At 45.0% G+C, this 19108-nt stretch overlaps 1 protein-coding gene across 1 annotated transcript in view; it reads right to left on the bottom strand.

Annotated features, from left to right (window-relative positions):
- Positions 1 to 722: 722 nt before the first annotated feature.
- The window catches only part of aacs (acetoacetyl-CoA synthetase), a 50413-nt gene continuing 32027 nt past the window's right edge, over positions 723 to 19108 (bottom strand). Inside the window, exons 11-18 of the mRNA XM_020467303.2 lie at positions 18891 to 18955; positions 17483 to 17605; positions 7007 to 7120; positions 4577 to 4702; positions 3913 to 3982; positions 3752 to 3810; positions 3168 to 3370; positions 723 to 2805 (exon numbers count right to left, since the gene is read on the bottom strand). Of these exons, the coding sequence (XP_020322892.1) occupies positions 2668 to 2805; positions 3168 to 3370; positions 3752 to 3810; positions 3913 to 3982; positions 4577 to 4702; positions 7007 to 7120; positions 17483 to 17605; positions 18891 to 18955 (898 nt within the window). The 3' untranslated portion in view covers positions 723 to 2667. The remainder of the gene's footprint in view (positions 2806 to 3167; positions 3371 to 3751; positions 3811 to 3912; positions 3983 to 4576; positions 4703 to 7006; positions 7121 to 17482; positions 17606 to 18890; positions 18956 to 19108) is intronic.

Raw genomic sequence — 19108 nt, forward strand, 5'->3', positions numbered from 1 at the left:
AGTGGTTAGAGTGTAGAGGCGGGAGGTAGCATAGTGGTTAGAGTGTAGAGGCGGCAGGGTAGCCTAGTGGTTAGAGCGTTGGACTAGTAACCGGAAGGTTGCAAGTTCAAACCCCCGAGCTGACTAGGTACAAATCTGTCGTTCTGCCCCTGAACAGGCAGTTAACCCACTGTTCCTAGGCAGTCATTGAAAATAAGAATTTGTTCTTAACCGAATTGCCTAGTTAAATAAAAGGTAAAATAAAAAGTGCCTGTTTGTTGTGGTAGTCGGTGAATATTTGCATGTCATAATTCATATCGAATGACATTAATTTCCAAAAGGAAAACGATTTTTAAAAAGGATCCCTCATTCAAGGATACCCCATATTGAAATACTGTGTTTCATTTGAGATACCTGAATGAATTAGATACGGTTTGTGCAGTTCTGGTGCTAAGACAATATTGTTTTCCAAAAGTGGTGTTTGACAACAGTATTTGAAACAGTCATGACATTTTATTTAAACTTCAGTTAAGAACAAATTTACTATTAACAATGACTGCCTTACCCCAGCCAAACCCGGATGCTGCCAATCGTGCGCAGCCCTATGGGACTCCCAATCAATGCCAGTTATGATACAGCCTAGATTCAAACCAGGGTGTTTGTAGTGACGCCTCTAGCAGTGCCTAAGTCTGCTGCGCCACTAGGTAACCCATGCAACGGTGATGAAATTAAGAGTAGTTACATTTTATGCAGCTTTGTCCATTTATTGTTTACAGGGACAATGCAAAGTAGTTCACGGTACAAGAACACATTACATATATCTCCATATACTGTATCACAGTCAATGACACATTCATCATACATGGACCAATATAATTGTTTATGCAAAAACACTAAATAAAATAAAAAAAGTCTGTACCTTAAAATATATGAATCAAAAACAGACTAGGAGGAAATTCAACACATTCAAATAGACATATGTTTCTTGGAGGAAGGTACAACAACAGAAGTGAAACCCAGATGAAAGAAGACTAAAATGGAATATTCTCAGGAATGTGAATCTGACGGAGGGTTCCGTCCCAAATGGCACTCTCAACTCCCGGTCAAATGTAGAGCATTTAGGATGGCATTTGGGACGTAGACAAAGAGAATTAATGTTTTGTGACCTAAGTGCTTAGTTGATTCCCTAAACAGAGAATAAAACCCTGTAGTAAAACCATGAAAGCTCCCCCACCCTAAAACACAATTTACGAGGGTCTTAAACCCAACTCAGTCTCCGTCGAGGTCACTTTGGAACGATGTCCATATCAGTAAGTGTCGATGACGTTGTCTAACTTGTGGTGAATATACACTGACGAGGGAAAAACGTTTGTTGACGCGTGGCTTGATTGAAACCTGCTAAATGTGTGGTGATTGGTTGAAATGGCTGCAGTGATGGGTCAGTTTTATAAGGAAAACAGATGATTTGACTATTTAATGCAGAATTAGTGTAGTGATTGGTCAACTGACTACAGCACAACACCACCATCAATAGTGTTTGTTTAACTGAGGTGATTTCATGGCTCACCACAACAAGAGATAAGTATAGCTGTTTGGAGACATGCATCTAAAACACACGTTTTAATCTAAACTGACGACACAACAAAAAAAAAAATTGAAAAAATTGAGGAACAAAAACAGATCAAGGAACATCTCAGTGCCAATGACTAGCGTTCAGTAGTGTCTAAAAATCTATTTTAGAGTTAAACAACAAAGCCTTACTCTATGGGGGGGGGGAACCCCCATACAGTATAATACCAGCTCAGCTGTGATCGCCATAATAATATAAAACCAGGAAGTCTCTAGGGGGCTTGTTAATTGCCTAAAATCTGCTGTGTATTTGTCACAGCCATTTCATTGGTCATTTGGAAAAATGTGTCTCTCTTCCACCCACTGAGGAGCTGCCATAAATACGGGTGAATAGCCAGAGTAATAATAACCGAGTCCACGCTCTTCTTTGCAACAAACTTAACGACGTTTGTGTGGGTGGGACTAGCAGGTGGGCACGACTACAATGTGGTGAAGAAGTAGGACGGGATGCTATTTTATAATTTTTTAAAACTCTGTTTTGAAGATTGACTGGCTGTGTTCACAAAAAAAAAAAAAAGGTAACAGTAAAGTTAAAATGTGATCAAAATGATCTTTCAACACCACTACTCCCTCATCCCTTTATAGCAATAAAACCAAAAGGTAACGTTCTTTTAAAACACCTGGGTCCCATTGGCAGGTCCATACTTACTCACCTCCATTTTATCATAATAAGTTAGGCCACGACGTTAACACCACAAGCACAGTGAGAAGCACATCTCCAGTCCCGTAAAAAGAGGAATATCTAGAAATGTACACAAGCCAAAGCAAAGGCATTCCCAAAAGGGCAATGGGGGACGTACGTCGCATTATTCTGGATTCCTTTTTTATTCTTTTTTTTTTTTGGTCAGTCCTGAACCCAGAGGGAGCCAATGGGATGGCCAGGTGAGGTCAGGAGGTCACTGTAGAGTTAGAGGCGGAAGAGAAACCAGAGCCACCATTCAATGGCCTGTACCCAATGACCCAGCTCCTCTCCTCTGCAACTGGACAAGAGTTTCTGGGGGAAACCGTCTTTTTTTTTTTCTCTCCTCGTTTGTTTTTCCATGTGTACTGTAGAAGTTCTCAGAAGTTCTGGAGCTCTGGCAGATTCTTGTAGAGGTCAAGGGAGTCCGGGTTGGAGAAGGCCCCTCGCTGGGTCACCTCCCTCCCAGCGATCACCTGCTTCACAGCCACCTCCACCTTCTTCCCACTGAGGGTGTACTGGACAGACAGAGAGAGCATAACACAAAGGGTCAGGGGACATATACATGTACCAAGCTTCTCTGAGTAGGAGTGCTGATCTGGCATCAGTTCCCACTTATGTCCATGTAATCTTATTCATTGTGATCTCAAAAGGCCAAACTGATCCTAAATCTCCTACTCTGAGAAAGTCTGTGAATACAGCCCCAGGGATGCATAACAGCACTTACGGGCCTGTGTGTGTGTGTGTGTGTGTCCATTTGTATGGAAATGTGTTAGCATTACTCTGTCCATCAACATTAGGGTTCTTTTTTTTATTTAAAAGCTCTCTTTGGGTGTGACTACATAACACATTGAAAATGACGACAGAAGAATGTCCTCACAGGAATGTCTCTGGTCTCCAGGAACAGCGCTGGTACGTGGCGTGCGGAGAGGGCTTTCCGGATGGCTCCGCGAATTTTGTGTACCAGCTCCGGGCCGAAGGACTGGTTGGGCGTCATCTTCAGGAACAGGATCACTCGCTCCTCACCGTCCCCATTGTACTGTGGAACGCAAAGGCTGTCGGACACTTCCTCAAAGGCCTCCACTGGAGAGAAGATGAGAACAAAAGCGTACACATTTAGAAAATATCTGACAGAGTGGCAGACACTTCGGGATTAGTGGCAGACACTTCGGGATTAGTGGCAGACACTTCGGGATTAGTGGCAGACACCGGTATATTGGTTGCGTCCAAAATGTCAACCTATTCCCATAGGCCTCTGGTCAACAGTAGTGCACTACACAGGAAGCAAGGTGCTATTTGGGATGTAGCCTAGGCCCGTTAGTATTCATAAGGACAACAAGAACACCAGAGAAAGAAGAGCGAGGGCTCTTACATTCCATCATATCAATGATGACCAGCTAAATGAGACTAAACTGCTGTTACCACAAACCATTGTAGGGGGGGTAAGAAAAACCCATAGCTCACCAATGTTGTAGATCTCCGAGCTCCCAAAACGCACTCCGTTGGGGTTCAAAGTTCCATCGCTGTGATCGAGACAAGAATGAGTTGAAGGTAACCAAACCAAAAACTATGGTGGCATAGTCGCTTCATGTCTCCTGAGGTAATTAGTAAGCGCGATGACTCACCTTCTGCCAAGCATGACAACTCCTCCTGTCTTTGGGTTGATTTTACAGTAGTCACCGTGGGCCCAAATACCTGCAGAGGAGCAGGCCTGTTAGTAAACTGACGCGGATATTGATCATGTACAGACTCCTTTACAATGGAAATAGCCCTCAAATGGTGCTGTACATGTCATCACAGAAGCAGCCATTGCAAAGATCGAGATGTACTAGAGCGCTCATCTCCTATGGAAAGGAAAAGCTGTCTATCCATCTCAAATTTTTTATTTCACCTTTATTTAAACAGGTAGGTTAGTTGAAAACAACTTCTCATTTACAACTGTGACCTGGCCAAGATAAAGCAAAGCAGTGTGACAGAGTTACACATGGAATAAACAGATGTAGTCAATAACACAATAGAAAAGTCTATACACAGTGTGTGCAAATGTAGTAAGATTAGGGTGGTAAGGTAATAAATAAGCCAGTGGCGAAATAATTACAATTTAGCATTTAAACATGGACAGGACTGACCGGAAAAGAAGCGCCATCTCTAATGGACTGACCGGAAAAGAAGCTCCATCTCTAATGGACTGACCGGAAAAGAAGCGCCATCTCTAATGGACTGACCGGAAAAGAAGCTCCATCTCTAATGGACTGACCGGAAAAGAAGCTCCATCTCTAATGGACTGACCTGGGAAGGAAGAGAAGTAAGCCTTGTGGTATTTGCTCCCATTCTCGTCATTCCAGAAGTGGGTGGGCTGACAGGGGATTGGCTTCAGACACACCAGCTCTCCACTCTCCCCCCACACTGGCTTTCCTGAGGGAGGGAAACACGTGTCATCATGCACATCCTAGAGTGGGGATACCATTTACAAATGACACAAGGTGAATTACCATATAGAGCAGGGATCCCCAACTGGCGGTTTGTGTGCCAAATGTGGCCCACGGGTGATTTATTTAACCCCTCAAAAAACCAGCTCCAAGTGATTTTAACTTTGGAAATGTGTTCCAATGTATTCCCATGCATAATAGAGACGTATAGTACAGTATGTGATCCGTTCCAATGTATTCCCATGCATAATAGAGACGTATAGTACAGTATGTGATCCATACCAATGTATTCCCATGCATAATAGAGACGTATAGTACAGTATGTGATCCATACCAATGTATTCCCATGCATAATAGAGACGTATAGTACAGTATGTGATCCATACCAATGTATTCCCATGCATAATAGAGACGTATAGTACAGTATGTGATCCATACCAATGTATTCCCATGCATAATAGAGACGTATAGTACAGTATGTGATCCATACCAATGTATTCCCATGCATAATAGAGACGTATAGTACAGTATGTGATCCATACCAATGTATTCCCATGCATAATAGAGACGTATAGTACAGTATGTGATCCATACCAATGTATTCCCATGCATAATAGAGACGTATAGTACAGTATGTGATCCATACCAATGTATTCCCATGCATAATAGAGACGTATAGTACAGTATGTGATCCATACCAATGTATTCCCATGCATAATAGAGACGTATAGTACAGTATGTGATCATACCAATGTATTCCCATGCATAATAGAGACCTATAGTACAGTATGTGATCCATACCAATGTATTCCCATGCATAATAGAGACCTATAGTACAGTATGTGATCCATACCAATGTATTCCCATGCATAATAGAGACGTATAGTACAGTATGTGATCCATACCAATGTATTCCCATGCATAATAGAGACGTATAGTACAGTATGTGATCCATACCAATGTATTCCCATGCATAATAGAGACGTATAGTACAGTATGTGATCCATACCAATGTATTCCCATGCATAATAGAGACGTATAGTACAGTATGTGATCCATACCAATGTATTCCCATGCATAATAGAGACGTATAGTACAGTATGTGATCCATACCAATGTATTCCCATGCATAATAGAGACGTATAGTACAGTATGTGATCCATACCAATGTATTCCCATGCATAATAGAGACGTATAGTACAGTATGTGATCCATACCAATGTATTCCCATGCATAATAGAGACGTATAGTACAGTATGTGATCCATACCAATGTATTCCCATGCATAATAGAGACGTATAGTACAGTATGTGATCCATACCAATGTATTCCCATGCATAATAGAGACGTATAGTACAGTATGTGATCCATACCAATGTATTCCCATGCATAATAGAGACGTATAGTACAGTATGTGATCCATACCAATGTATTCCCATGCATAATAGAGACCTATAGTACAGTATGTGATCCATACCAATGTATTCCCATGCATAATAGAGACCTATAGTACAGTATGTGATCCATACCAATGTATTCCCATGCATAATAGAGACGTATAGTACAGTATGTGATCCATACCAATGTATTCCCATGCATAATAGAGACGTATAGTACAGTATGTGATCCATACCAATGTATTCCCATGCATAGAGACGTATAGTACAGTATGTGATCCATACCAATGTATTCCCATGCATAGAGACGTATAGTACAGTATGTGATCCATACCAATGTATTCCCATGCATAGAGACGTATAGTACAGTATGTGATCCATACCAATGTATTCCCATGCATAATAGAGACCTATAGTACAGTATGTGATCCATACCAATGTATTCCCATGCATAATAGACGTATAGTACAGTATGTGATCCATACCAATGTATTCCCATGCATAATAGAGACGTATAGTACAGTATGTGATCCATACCAATGTATTCCCATGCATAATAGAGACTTATAGTACAGTATGTGATCCATACCAATGTATTCCCATGCATAGAGACGTATAGTACAGTATGTGATCCATACCAATGTATTCCCATGCATAGAGACGTATAGTACAGTATGTGATCCATACCAATGTATTCCCATGCATAATAGAGACCTATAGTACAGTATGTGATCCATACCAATGTATGAAGGTTTGAAAGTATTATGTTTTAAAATATTAGATTCATTTGGGATTCTTGTGGTAATTACTTTCCAGCCCCCCGACCATCTGCACGATGAATTGAAATGAATAAATAGGCCTGTGAATGAATTTATTTGACCAACGACACTCACCGTCACAGCTCCAGGCCTCCACAGCCATGCCCAGGTTCCGGGTCTGAATCTCTCCTCTGTACACGGGGACCGTCACGTTCTGGCCCATGAAGCAGGACACAATATCTGTTCCACCTTTACACAAAAAACATATTTTTATTTATTTCACGTTGGAAGATCAACGTAGTTAATACGTTACGTGTAAAGAACAACGTAGCTAATAAGTTACGTTTGTATTTATTCAGGTAGGTTAGTTGAGAACAAGTTCTCATTTACAATTGCGACCTGGCCAAGATAAAGCAAAGCAGTTCGACAAATACAACACCAGAGTTACACATGGAGTAAACAAACAGTCAATAATACAGTAGAAAAGTCTATATACAGTATGTGCAAATGAGGTAGGATAAGGGAGTTAAGGCAATTAATAGGCCCGAGCAAGATATATAAATAAATACAGTATGGGGATGAGGTAGTTGGATGGGCTATTTACAGGTGCAGTTATCAGTGAGCTGCTCTGACAGCTGGTGCTTAAAGCTAGGGAGGGAGATAAGTGTTTCCAGCTTCAGTGATTTTTGCAGTTCGTTCCAGTCATTGGCAGCAGAGAACTGGAAGGAAAGGCGGCCAAAGGAGGAATTGGCTTTGGGGGTGACCAGTGAGATATACCTGCTGGAGCACGTGCTACGGGTGGGTGCTGCTATGGTGACCAGTGAGCTGAGATAAGGCGGGGCTTTACCTAGCAGAAACCTGTAGATGACCTGGAGCCAGTGGGTTTGGCGACGAATATGAAGCGAGGGCCAGCCAACGAGAGCGTACAGCTCGCAGTGGTGGGTAGTATATGGGGCTTTGGTGACAAAACAGATGGCACTGTGATAGACTACATCCAGTTTGCTGAGTAGAGTGTTGGAGGCTATTTTGTAAATGACGTCGCCAAAGTCGAGGATCGGTAGGATGGTCAGTTTTACGAGGGTGTGTTTGGCAGCATGAGTGAAGGATGCTTTGTTGCAAAATAGGAAGCCGATTCTAGATTTAATTTTGGATTGGAGATGCTTAATGCGAGTCTGGAAGGAGAGCTTAAAGTCTAACCAGACACCTAGGTATTTGCAGTTGTCCACATATTCTAAGTCAGAACCTTCCAGAGTAGTCATGCTGGACGGGCAGACAGCGATCCGTTGAAGAGCATGCATTTAGTTTTACTTGCATTTAAGAGCAGTTGGAGGCCACGGAAGGAGAGTTGTATGGCATTGACGCTCGTGCGGAGGTTAGTTAACAGTGTCCAAAGAAGGGCCAGAGGTATACAAAATGGTGTCGTCTACGTAGAGGTGGATCAGAGAATCACCAGCAGCAAGAGAAACATCATTGATGTATACAGAGAAGAGTCAGTCCAAGAATTGAACCCTGTGGCACCCCCATAGAGACTGCCAGAGGTCTGGACAACAGGCCCTCCGATTTGACACACTGAACTCTCAGAGAAGTAGTTTGTGAATCAGGCGAGGCAGTCATTTGAGAAACCAAGGCTGTTGAGTCTGCCGATAAGCATGTGGTGATTGACAGAGACGAAAGCCTTGGCCAGGTCGATGAATACAGCTGCACAGTATTGTCTCTTATTGATGGAAGTTCTGATATCGTTTAGGACCTTGAGCGTGGCTGAGGTGCACCCATGACCAGCTCGGAAACCAGATTGCATAGCGGAGAAGGTACGGTGGGATTCGAAATGGTCGGTAATCTGTTTGTTGACTTGGCTTTCAAAGACCTTAGAAAGGCAGGGTAGGATAGATCTAGGTCTATAGCAGTTTGGGTCTAGAGCGTCTCCCCCTTTGAAGAGGGGGATGACTGCGGAAGCTTTCCAATCTTTGGGAATCTCAGACAATATGAAAGAGAGGTTGAACAGGCTAGTAATAGGGGTTGCAACAATTTCGGTAGATCATTTTTAGAAAGAGAGGGTCCAGATTGTCTAGCCCGGCTGATATTTAGGGGTCCAGATTTTGCAGCTCTTTCAGAACATCAGCTATCTGGATTTGGGTGAAGGAGAAATGGAGAGGCTTGGGCAAGTTGCTGTGGGGAGTGCAGGGCTGTTGATCGGGGTAGGGGTAGCCAGGTAAAAAGCATGGCCAGCTGTAGAAAAAAATGCTTATTGAAATTCTCAATTATAGTGGCTTTATCAGTGGTGACAGTGTTTCCTAGCCTCAGTGCAGTGGGCAGCTGGGAGGCGGTGCTCTTATTCTCCATGGACTTTAGTGTCCCAGAACTTTAGAGTTTATGCTACAGGATGCAAATTTCTGCTTGAAAAAGCTATCCTTTGCTTTCCTAACTGCCTGTGTATATCTGTTCCTAACTTCCCTGAAAGGTTGCATATCACGGGGACTATTCAATGCTAAAGCAGAACACCACAGGATGTTTTTGTGCTGGTCAAGGGCAATCAGGTCTGGAGTGAACCAAGGACTATCTGTTCCTGGTTCTACATTTTTCGAATGGGGCATGCTTATTTAAGATGGTGAGGAAGGCACTATTAAAAGAATAACCAGGTAACCTCCACAGGCGGAATGAGGTCAATATCCTTCCAGGAATCCCGGGCCAGGTCGATTAGAAAGGCCTGCTCGCTGAAGTGTTTTAGGGAGCGTTTGACAGTGATGAGGGGTGTAGTGATCAACGTAGAGAATACGGTCATGGTTAGGTGTAGTGAATTCAGTAAGGTGATGTGCGACGGACATCGTATTGTAAAGTGTGATATGGTGTGGGATAGTGTTGTGGTGCAGGCTTGTTATTCTACAGTAGTACAGTTACGCAACATGGAGCCAACATGGAGCTATTCCCACCCCCTCTTTATCTGTGGGTGATACCTCTCTCTATCCACCTCTTAAATCTGCTGTTTCTGACAGATGTTCTATTCATCTCTCCTCCCACCTTTCCATCCATCCATCCATCCAGCCACCCCTGCACCTATCAGTCACTTCTTCGCATCCCCAAATTCTGCCTGGCTCTTTAGTGGAGCTTAATTGGATCCGTGGGGAAAATGCCATGCCTGCCTCTCAGTTTAGGCACACTTCAGTATCACTACAGCAGCCAGTCACAATTGTTTTGTTCTCCCCCCCCACCCCCCACATTCCTGACATCCTTATTGGTTACCTCTTACTCTTATGAATATTCCAATTTTTGCAGAGGAAAACTTTGAACATCCTCTGGTGCTCTTTAAAGTCAGAGAGGGGTTTGTTCTGTTCCAAAAATAAACTCCCCATTGAGGAGTGGCACCCAGCGAGCGCACACACAAACTACACAGGAAACCAGGGCAGAGAAATAACAGACACCAGAAACCAGATCTGATCAGGAGAGCATCAGCAAGAGGTGGGAGACAAAGAAGGAAGAGAACAGGATGGAGACTATGAAAACACAGAAAGCGAGAACACAAATTCACATTTTCTATACTTAAACATCATCCTCTGCTCTGGCATCTTCCCCAATATTTGGAACCAAGGACTGATCACCCCAAGCCACAAAAATTAGAGACAAATTTGACAATTACTACAAGTCAACAGCAACCTTGGGATAATTCTCTGCATTATCATTAACAGCAGACTCGTACATTTCCTCAGCGAAAAACAATCTACTGAGCAAATGTCAAATTGGCTTTTTACCAAATTACCGTACGACAGACCGTGTTCACCCTGCACACCCTAATTGACAAACAAACCAAAACAAAGGCAAAGTCTCCTCAAGCGGTTAAAATTTCTTTCCACAGGGCTGTGGATAAGACAGGGATGCAGCCTACTAGAATCTAATGTAAAATACTGTTTGCTGATGATCTGGTGCTTCTGTCACCAACCAAGGATGGCCTACAGCAGCACCTAGATCTTCTGCACAGATTCTATCAGACCTGGGCATTGACAGTAAATCTCAGTAAGACAAAAACAATGGTTTCAAAAAATATCCAGTTGCCAGGACCCACGAATACAAATTCCATCTAGACAGCATTGCCCAAGAGCACACAAAACTATACATACCTCGGCCTAAACATCAGCACCAAAGGTAACTTCCACAAAGCTGTGAACGATCTGAGACACAAGGCAAGAAGGGCATTCTATGCCATCAAAAAGGAACATACAATTCAACATAGCAATTAGGATCTGGCTAAAAATACTTGAATCAGAGCCCATTGCCCTTTATGGTTGTGAGGTCTGGGGTCCCGCTCACCAACCAAGATTTCACAAAATGGGACAAACACTAAATTGAGAGACAGCATACAGAATTCTGCAAAAAATATCCTCTGTATACAACTTAAACACCAAATAATGCATGCAGAGCAGAAGGGGAATACCCACTAATGGTCAAAATCCTGATTAGAGCAGTTAAATTCTACAAACACCTAAAAGGAAACTATTCCCAAACCTTCCATAACAAAGAGTAATGAACAGAGAAACTAACCTGGAGAAGAGTCCCCTAAGCAAGCTGGTGCTCTGTTAGCAAGCCCCACAGAGCCCTAGGACACCAACACAATTAGACACAACCAAATCATGAGAAAACAAAAAGATAATTACTTGACACATTGGAAAGAATTTACACAAAAAAAAAAGAGCAAACTAGAATGCAATTTGGTAATAAACAGACAGTACAGTGGCAGAATACCTGACCACTGTGACTGACCCAAAATTAAGGAAATCTTTGACTATGTACAGACTCAGTGAGCATAGCCTTGCTATTGAGACCTGGCTCTCAAGAGAAGACAGGCTGTGTGCTCACTGTCCACATCATCTGGGGGAAACGGAGCTGCACTTCCGAACCTCATGCTTTCTTAACCAAATGTATGACCATAGAGACATATTTCCCTCAGATTACACAGTCCAACAAAGAATTCAAAAACAAATCCAATTTTGATTACCTCCCATATCTATTGGGTGAAATACCAGTGTGCCATCACAGCAGCAAGATTTGTGACCTGTTGCCACAAGAAAAGGGCAACCACTGAAGAACAAACATCATCGTAAATACAACACACACGTGGGGGGAGCAGTAGAGAAGAGAAGGAGCCATGTGGCAGTCAGGTGGAAGTATAGAGTTGGCAGTCTTAGCCGTGAATGTGTTAAAGTCTACAGGGATCTGGCTAGCAGGGGGACAGGAGGAGCAGAAGGACATGACCACTGCACACATAGGTAGACCCCTGTCAGCAGCCTGCAGGGGTGGCTTCCCTGTGGTCCTGGCTGCTAAAAAGGTAAGGTAGACCCCTGTCAGCAGCCTGTAGGGGTGGCTTCCCCGTGGTCCTGGCTGCTAAAAAGGTAAGGCAGACCCCTGTCAGCAGCCTGTAGGGGTGGCTTCCCCGTGGTCCTGGCTGCTAAAAAGGTAAGGCAGACCCCTGTCAGCAGCCTGTAGGGGTGGCTTCCCCGTGGTCCTGGCTGCTAAAAAGGTAAGGCAGACCCCTGTCAGCAGCCTGTAGGGGTGGCTTCCCCGTGGTCCTGGCTGCTAAAAAGGTAAGGCAGACCCCTGTCAGCAGCCTGTAGGGGTGGCTTCCCCGTGGTCCTGGCTGCTAAAAAAGGTTGACTGAATCAGGCACTGCTGTCCTATGCTAAGACAGACACACACACACACACACACAGCCAAAAGTTGAGAATGACACAAATATTTCCACAAAGCTTGCTGCTTCAGTGTCTTTAGATATTTTTTGTCAGATGTTACTATGGAATACTGAAGCTTTCGACAATTACATGAAGTTGATGCAGAGAGTCAATATTTGCAGTGTTGGCCCTTCCTTTTCCAGACCCCTGCAATCCGCCCTGGCATGCTGTCAATTAACTTCTGGGCCACACCCTGGCATGCTGTCAATTAACTTCTGGGCCACGTACTGAAGGCAGCCCATTCTTGCATAAGCAGTGCTTGGAGTTTGTCGGTTTTTGTTTGTCAACCCGCCTCTTGAGGATTGACCACAAGTTCTTAAATGGGATTAAGGTCTGGGGAGTTTCCTGGCCATGGATCAATGTTTTATTCCCCGAGCCACTTAGTTGCCTTATGGCAAGGTGCTCCATCATGCTGGAAAAGGCATTATTCATCACCAAACTGTTCCTGGATGGTTGGGAGACGTTGTTCTCAGAGGATGTGTTGGTACCATTCTTTATTCATGGCTGTGTTCTTAGGCAAAATTGTGAGTGAGCCCACTCCCTTGGCTGAGAAGCAACCCCACACATGAATGGTCTCAGGATGCTTTAATGTTGGAATGACACAGGACTGATGGTAGCGCTCACCTTGTCTTCTCTGGACGAGCTTTTTTCCGGATGCCCCAAACAATCGGAAAGGGGATTCAGAGAAAATGACTTTACCCCAGTCCTCAGCAGTCCAATCCCTGTACCTTTTGCAGAATCAGTGTGTCCCTGATGCTTTTCCTAGAGAGAAGTGGCTTCTTTGCTGCCCTTCTTGACACCAGGCCATCCTCCAAAAGTCTTCGCCTCACTGTGCGTGCAGATGCACTCACACCTGCCATTCCTGAGCAAGCTCTGTACTGGTGTTGCCCCGATCCCGCGGTCGAATCAACTTTAGGAGACGGTCCTGGCGCTTGCTGGACTTTATTGGGTGCCCTGAAGCCTTCTTCACAACAATTGAACCACTCACTCTCCTTGAAGTTCTTGATGATCCGATCAATGGTTGATTTAGGTGCAATCTTACTGGCAGCAATATCCTTGCCTGTGAAGCCCTTTTTGTGCAAAGCAATGACGGCACCGGTTTCCTTGCAGGTAACCATGGTTGACAGAGGAAGAACAATGATTCCAAGCACCACCCTCCTTTTGAAGCTTCCAGTCTGTTATTCAAACTCAATCAGCATGACAGAGTGATCTCCAGCCTTGTCCTCATCAACTCACACCAGTGTTATCGAGAGAATCACTGACATGTCAGCTGGTCCTTTTGTGGCAGGGCTGAAATGCATTGGAAATGTTTTCTGGGGATTCAGCTCATTTGCATTCCACAAACATGTGACTACCATAAATTGAATAATGTGTTCCTGAACAAAGGGGTGGGGGTCAAAATCAAAAGTCCGTATCTGGTGTGGCCACCAGCTGCATTAAGTTCTGCAGTGCAGCTCCTCCTCATGGACTGCACCAGATTTGCCAGTTCTTGCTTTGAGATGTTCTTCTACCAAGGCACCTGCAAGTTTCTGGGGGGAATGGCCCTAGCCCTCCAACCCAACAGGTCCCAGAAGTGCTCAATGGGATTGAGATCCAGGCTCTTCACTGGCAATGGCAGAACACTGACATTCCTGTCTTGCAGGAAATCACACACAGAACGAGCAGTATGGCTGGTAATGTCAGGATGAGCCTGCAGGTAGGGTACCACGAGGGAGGAGGATGTCTTCCCTGTAACGCACAGCATTGAGATTTCCTGCAATGACAACAGGCTCAGTCCGATGATGCTGTGACACACCGCCCCAGACCATGACGGACCCTCCACCTCCAAATTGATCCCGCTCCAGAGTACAGGCGTCGGTGTAACGCTCATTCCTTTCGATGATAAACGCAAATCTAACCATCACCCCTAGTGAGACAAAACTGCGACTTGTCAGTGACGAGCAATTTTTGCCAGTCCTGTCTGGTCCAGCAACGGTGGATTTGTGCCCATAGGCGACGTTGTTGCCGGTGATGTCTGGTGAGGACCTTCCCTACAACAGGCCTACAAACCCTCAGTTCAGCCTCTCTTAGCCTACTGCTGACAGTCTGAGCATTGGAGGGATTGTGCATTCCTGGTGTAACTCGGGCAGTTGTTGCTGCCATCCTGTATCTGTCCCGCAGGTGTGATGTTCGGATATAACGATCATGTGCAGGTTTCACGTGGTCTGCCACTGCAAGGACGAACAGCTGTCGTCTCCCTGTAGTGCTGTCTTAGGCGTCTCTCTTACAGACATTGCAATTTATTGCCCTGGCCATATCTGCAGTCCTCATGCCTCCTTGCAGCTTGCCTAAGGCACACTCACGCAGATGAGGGACCCTGGGCATCTTTCTTCTGGTGTTTTTCAGAGTCAGTAGAAAGGACTCTTTAGTGTGCTAAGTTTTCATAACTCTCATGTGACATTAGCTGTTAGTGTCTTAACGACCGTTCCACAGGTGCATATTCATTAGTTGTTGATGGTTCAAGCATGGGAAACAGTGAATAAACCCTTTACATTGAAGATCTATTTAGATTTCTACAAATTATTATCCTGAAAAAGGGACGTTTCTTTTATTGCCGAGTTTACATGTGCAGACAGACCAGCGTAGGTATTTAACCAGGACTTGGGGCAAGAATTTAGCTCAGGTGCATCCTGGTTTTCAAGAACCCCATGGTCACTTTGGCAGAGCACCAGAGTTCCTCTGTGGCAATGGGAGAACCTTCCAGAATGACAACCATCTCTGCAGCACTCCACCAAATCAGGCCTTTATGGTAGAGTGGACAGACAGAACCCAATCCTTAGTAAAAGGCACATGACAGCCCGCTTGGAGTTTGCATAAAGGCATCTAAAGGACTCTGACCAGAAACAAGATTCTCTGGTCTGATGAAACCTAGATTGAACTCTTTGGCCTGAATGCCAAGCGTCAAGTCTGGAGGAAACCGGTACCATCCCTACGGTGAAGCATGGTGGTGGCAGCATCATGCTGTGGGGATGTTTCTAAGCGGCAGGGACTGGGAGACTAGTCAGGATCGAGGGAAAGATGAACGGAGCAAAGTACAGAGATCCCTGATGAAAACCTGCTCCAGAGCGCTCTGGACCTCGGAAAGGGAACTTTCGCCTCAGTCTAACAGGACAAAGACGCTAAGAACAGAAACAAGACAACGCAGGAGTGACTGAAAATAGCTGTGCCCGCAACATTCCACATCCAACCTGACAGAGCTTGAGAGTATCTGCAGAGAAGAAAATGGGAGAAACTCCCCAAATAGAGGTGTGCCAAGCTTGTAGCATCATACCCAAGAAGACTTGAGGCTGTAATCGCTGCCAAAGGTGCTTCAAAAAAGTTCTGAGTAAAGGGTCTGAGTATTGTGTGATGAGGGTAAGATTTTTTTTTTTTTTTTCAATTTTAGAATAAGCATTTGGAAAAAGTCAAGGGGTCTGAATACTTTCCGAATGCATCGTACGTTCACATTGTAAAAACACACAGCCATGCGTTCAGTCACACAAGATTTCTCAGTCTGCTTTGTTTGTGTGTGTTCCTTTCAGGCAGCAGACACTTGTGCCTGCGGCAGCTGACATTTCGATGAAAGACACATGGCGTCCACTGCCACGAAACGTCGCTCAAATCCATCTTGTAAATGTTAAGTGCCGAGTGGTGCTAAGGGTGTCAGAGACTTCTCTGAAAGCCCGTCTGTCAAGCGAGCACGAAGCACTGTAGAAAGCTGAACCTTTCTCTACTGAAGAAATACTCCCACCACCACCAATGACACGTGTCCTAAATGCCACTATTACCTACATAGTGCACTACTTTTCCAACAGAACCTTATGGCCATGTGATCCTATGGGGCCTGGTCTAAAGTAGTGCACTATCTAGGGAATATGATGTCATTTGGGATGCAGACAGACTCCTGGAACAGGGCGCACACCCACACTCATTTACAATAATGTCAAGGCTTAGATGATGGAAGTGTGGTAGGAAAAACTGCACACTTTAACTCACTGGTAGGGTACATGGTAGTGTGTAACAGGCCAGTCGGTCTGCATCGGGACAAACGGACAGTGTGTAACAGGCCAGTCGGTTATACAGATCTGCATGGGTATAAATGCAACCGGAGTGCCAAAATGTGCCACTTGAAGACTGGAGTTTTTGGGTCCTGGCTGCCTTGAGAATAAACTTTTTCTAAGACAGAACTAATCTTGCAGGAAGTCGTTCCCACTGTCAGATGCACACGGTGGACTTGAGTGGCAGCAGCTTCAAGTGATAATGTTATTTTAGGAGTGCTGTTGAGCGAATCAGACGTGCCCAACGGCATTGCTTACTGTGTTAATTCTCCTGCCTTTGTGCCCGCCGCCCCCGATGGGAAAGTGACACAGACAGCACACATACAGGGACATCACAAGGTGTCGTTTCCTTCAGGAGTGAATGATTGAGTCGTGGACTCCACCTGACCTCAGATACACACCTGCCGCTTTTATAATGGGGTGCAACGTCCAATTAAAAAGGTGCAGTTAAAATCGGGAAGAACGGACAGGCAACCAGTCGTCTGGCAGTACTGAGAATCTTCTAGATAAAAAGGCTGCATGTTCCTTTACCAGGCAAACATAATGCCATTACAGTGTATTGAGTCGAGCGTACCCTGTGATTTGTTCAGAGCCGGTCGTCTAGTGGTAAGGATGATCTCACACACACACACACACACACACACACTACTCCCCAAAGGAGACCGGGGGTTCAAGACCCTCAATCCACCCTTCCCACTGTTCCCCCCCACTTGACTCTCTCCCCCTCGGTTTCGTACAGTGTCAAATGTAAAACATATATGAGTGTGAGTCGTCAGATGCTTTGTGTTGTACAGTGTCAAGCCATGTGGTGTGCGTCTCACCTGAGATGGAGCCCAGCAGCACGTTGTTCTTGATGCAGCGGTATACGTACTCATAGCTCTGGGGCTTCAGGGGAGAGCCAGTGGACAGGATGGTGTGCAGGGTCTGCAGCGCGTGTGTGTTCGCTGCAACGAAAGAAAGGAGAGACATGAGACGACAGACCAGTACTCAACTGAGGGGAGTCGAGCCTTTTAAATCTCTAGGACGCTTCATGAATATGGGCCCAGATCTCTCAGAGACATCTAGAACAGCACAGAACAGACTACAGCACAGAACTACAACTGTCTGGGATGAACAGGGCAAGAGGGGGACGGCATACACACAGAAGTTGGGCGATGTGCCAGTGTTCCCCGCTGGGCTGGTTGGGAGGGGTGTACCTCCCAGATCTGAGCCCACCACAGGAGTCACCACGCCCCACCAGGCCACCAGGTGTCAGTCAAAAATGTCAACCCAGGCACAGGACCTCCGGAGGGGCCAGGAAGCATCCCCCATCCCCTAAAATATCAGCGACTCACCAGGAGCATATGCCAACACACCAACTCCCCACTGAGATAGCCACTAGGCCTACACACACACTGAATAAAGATGGGGTTGTGATTATAACAGTGGGTTGGGACTAGTGGAGCCCCTAGAGCCGACTGTAGAATACATCGCCGCTATTAAAGCCCATCTGCATGTTTAAACGAAGGAGGAGGAGAGATGGCCCTCTCCACTAATTTAGTTCATCATCATTCCTCTTCCAACGCACTCACCCAGCGTCTGAAGAGCAGAGAGGGGTTTTTAAATGAATGAATACTTGGGGAGGTGACAAGGAGCGCTTTTAACAAGCATCCCACTGGGCCACTCAGGCTGAGGCCTCTAAGAGCTACAGGTAACTGTCAAAAATAATGGAAGCCTGTAAGTAAACGAGGGATACAAAGTACAGTATATTGAAAGCAGGTGCATCCACACAGGTGTGGTTCCTGAGTTAATGAAGCAGTTAACATCCCATCATGCTTAGGGTCATGTCGAAAAATGCTGGGCAAGCCATTATTTTGACTACCGTGGCTATGCCACCATAGGATGACAATGCCTCCATCCACAGTGCACGAGTGGTCACTGAATGGTTTGATTAGCATGAAGATGATATAAGCCATACGCCATAATGCTCAGTCTCAGATCTCAGTCCAATGTTCTGGCTTGTGGTGACCCAACGCCCTATTAAGACTCTTTATATGGGCATTTCTTTTATTCTGGCAGTTACCTGGAGACGGTAGGTTCAGATGCGCTGCTATACAGGATGTCATTTAGCAGCAGTTTGGAACTCGTGACCCTGGAGTTGTAAGCGCCGTGCCTTTAACAACGGAGTCACATAAAACCGTTGCTATACCGGTCCACTAGTCTTGCGGGTCTCTGTCTCTGTCTACTCACCAGGCTTTAGATCTCTCTCCTCCAGAACAGCCAGCCATTTTGCCCCAGTCCCAAAAATAGTGATGCTAAAGAAGAGAAAAACAAGACAAAGGCTAAGACACTCAAAATCAAATCAAATTCATTGGCCACATACACGTGTTTAACAGATGTTATTGGCCACATACACGTGTTTAACAGATGTTATTGGCCACATACACGTGTTTAACAGATGTTATTGG

The sequence above is a fragment of the Oncorhynchus kisutch genome, linkage group LG3 (genome assembly GCF_002021735.2).
Source record: "Oncorhynchus kisutch isolate 150728-3 linkage group LG3, Okis_V2, whole genome shotgun sequence".
Classification (NCBI taxonomy): domain Eukaryota; kingdom Metazoa; phylum Chordata; class Actinopteri; order Salmoniformes; family Salmonidae; genus Oncorhynchus; species Oncorhynchus kisutch.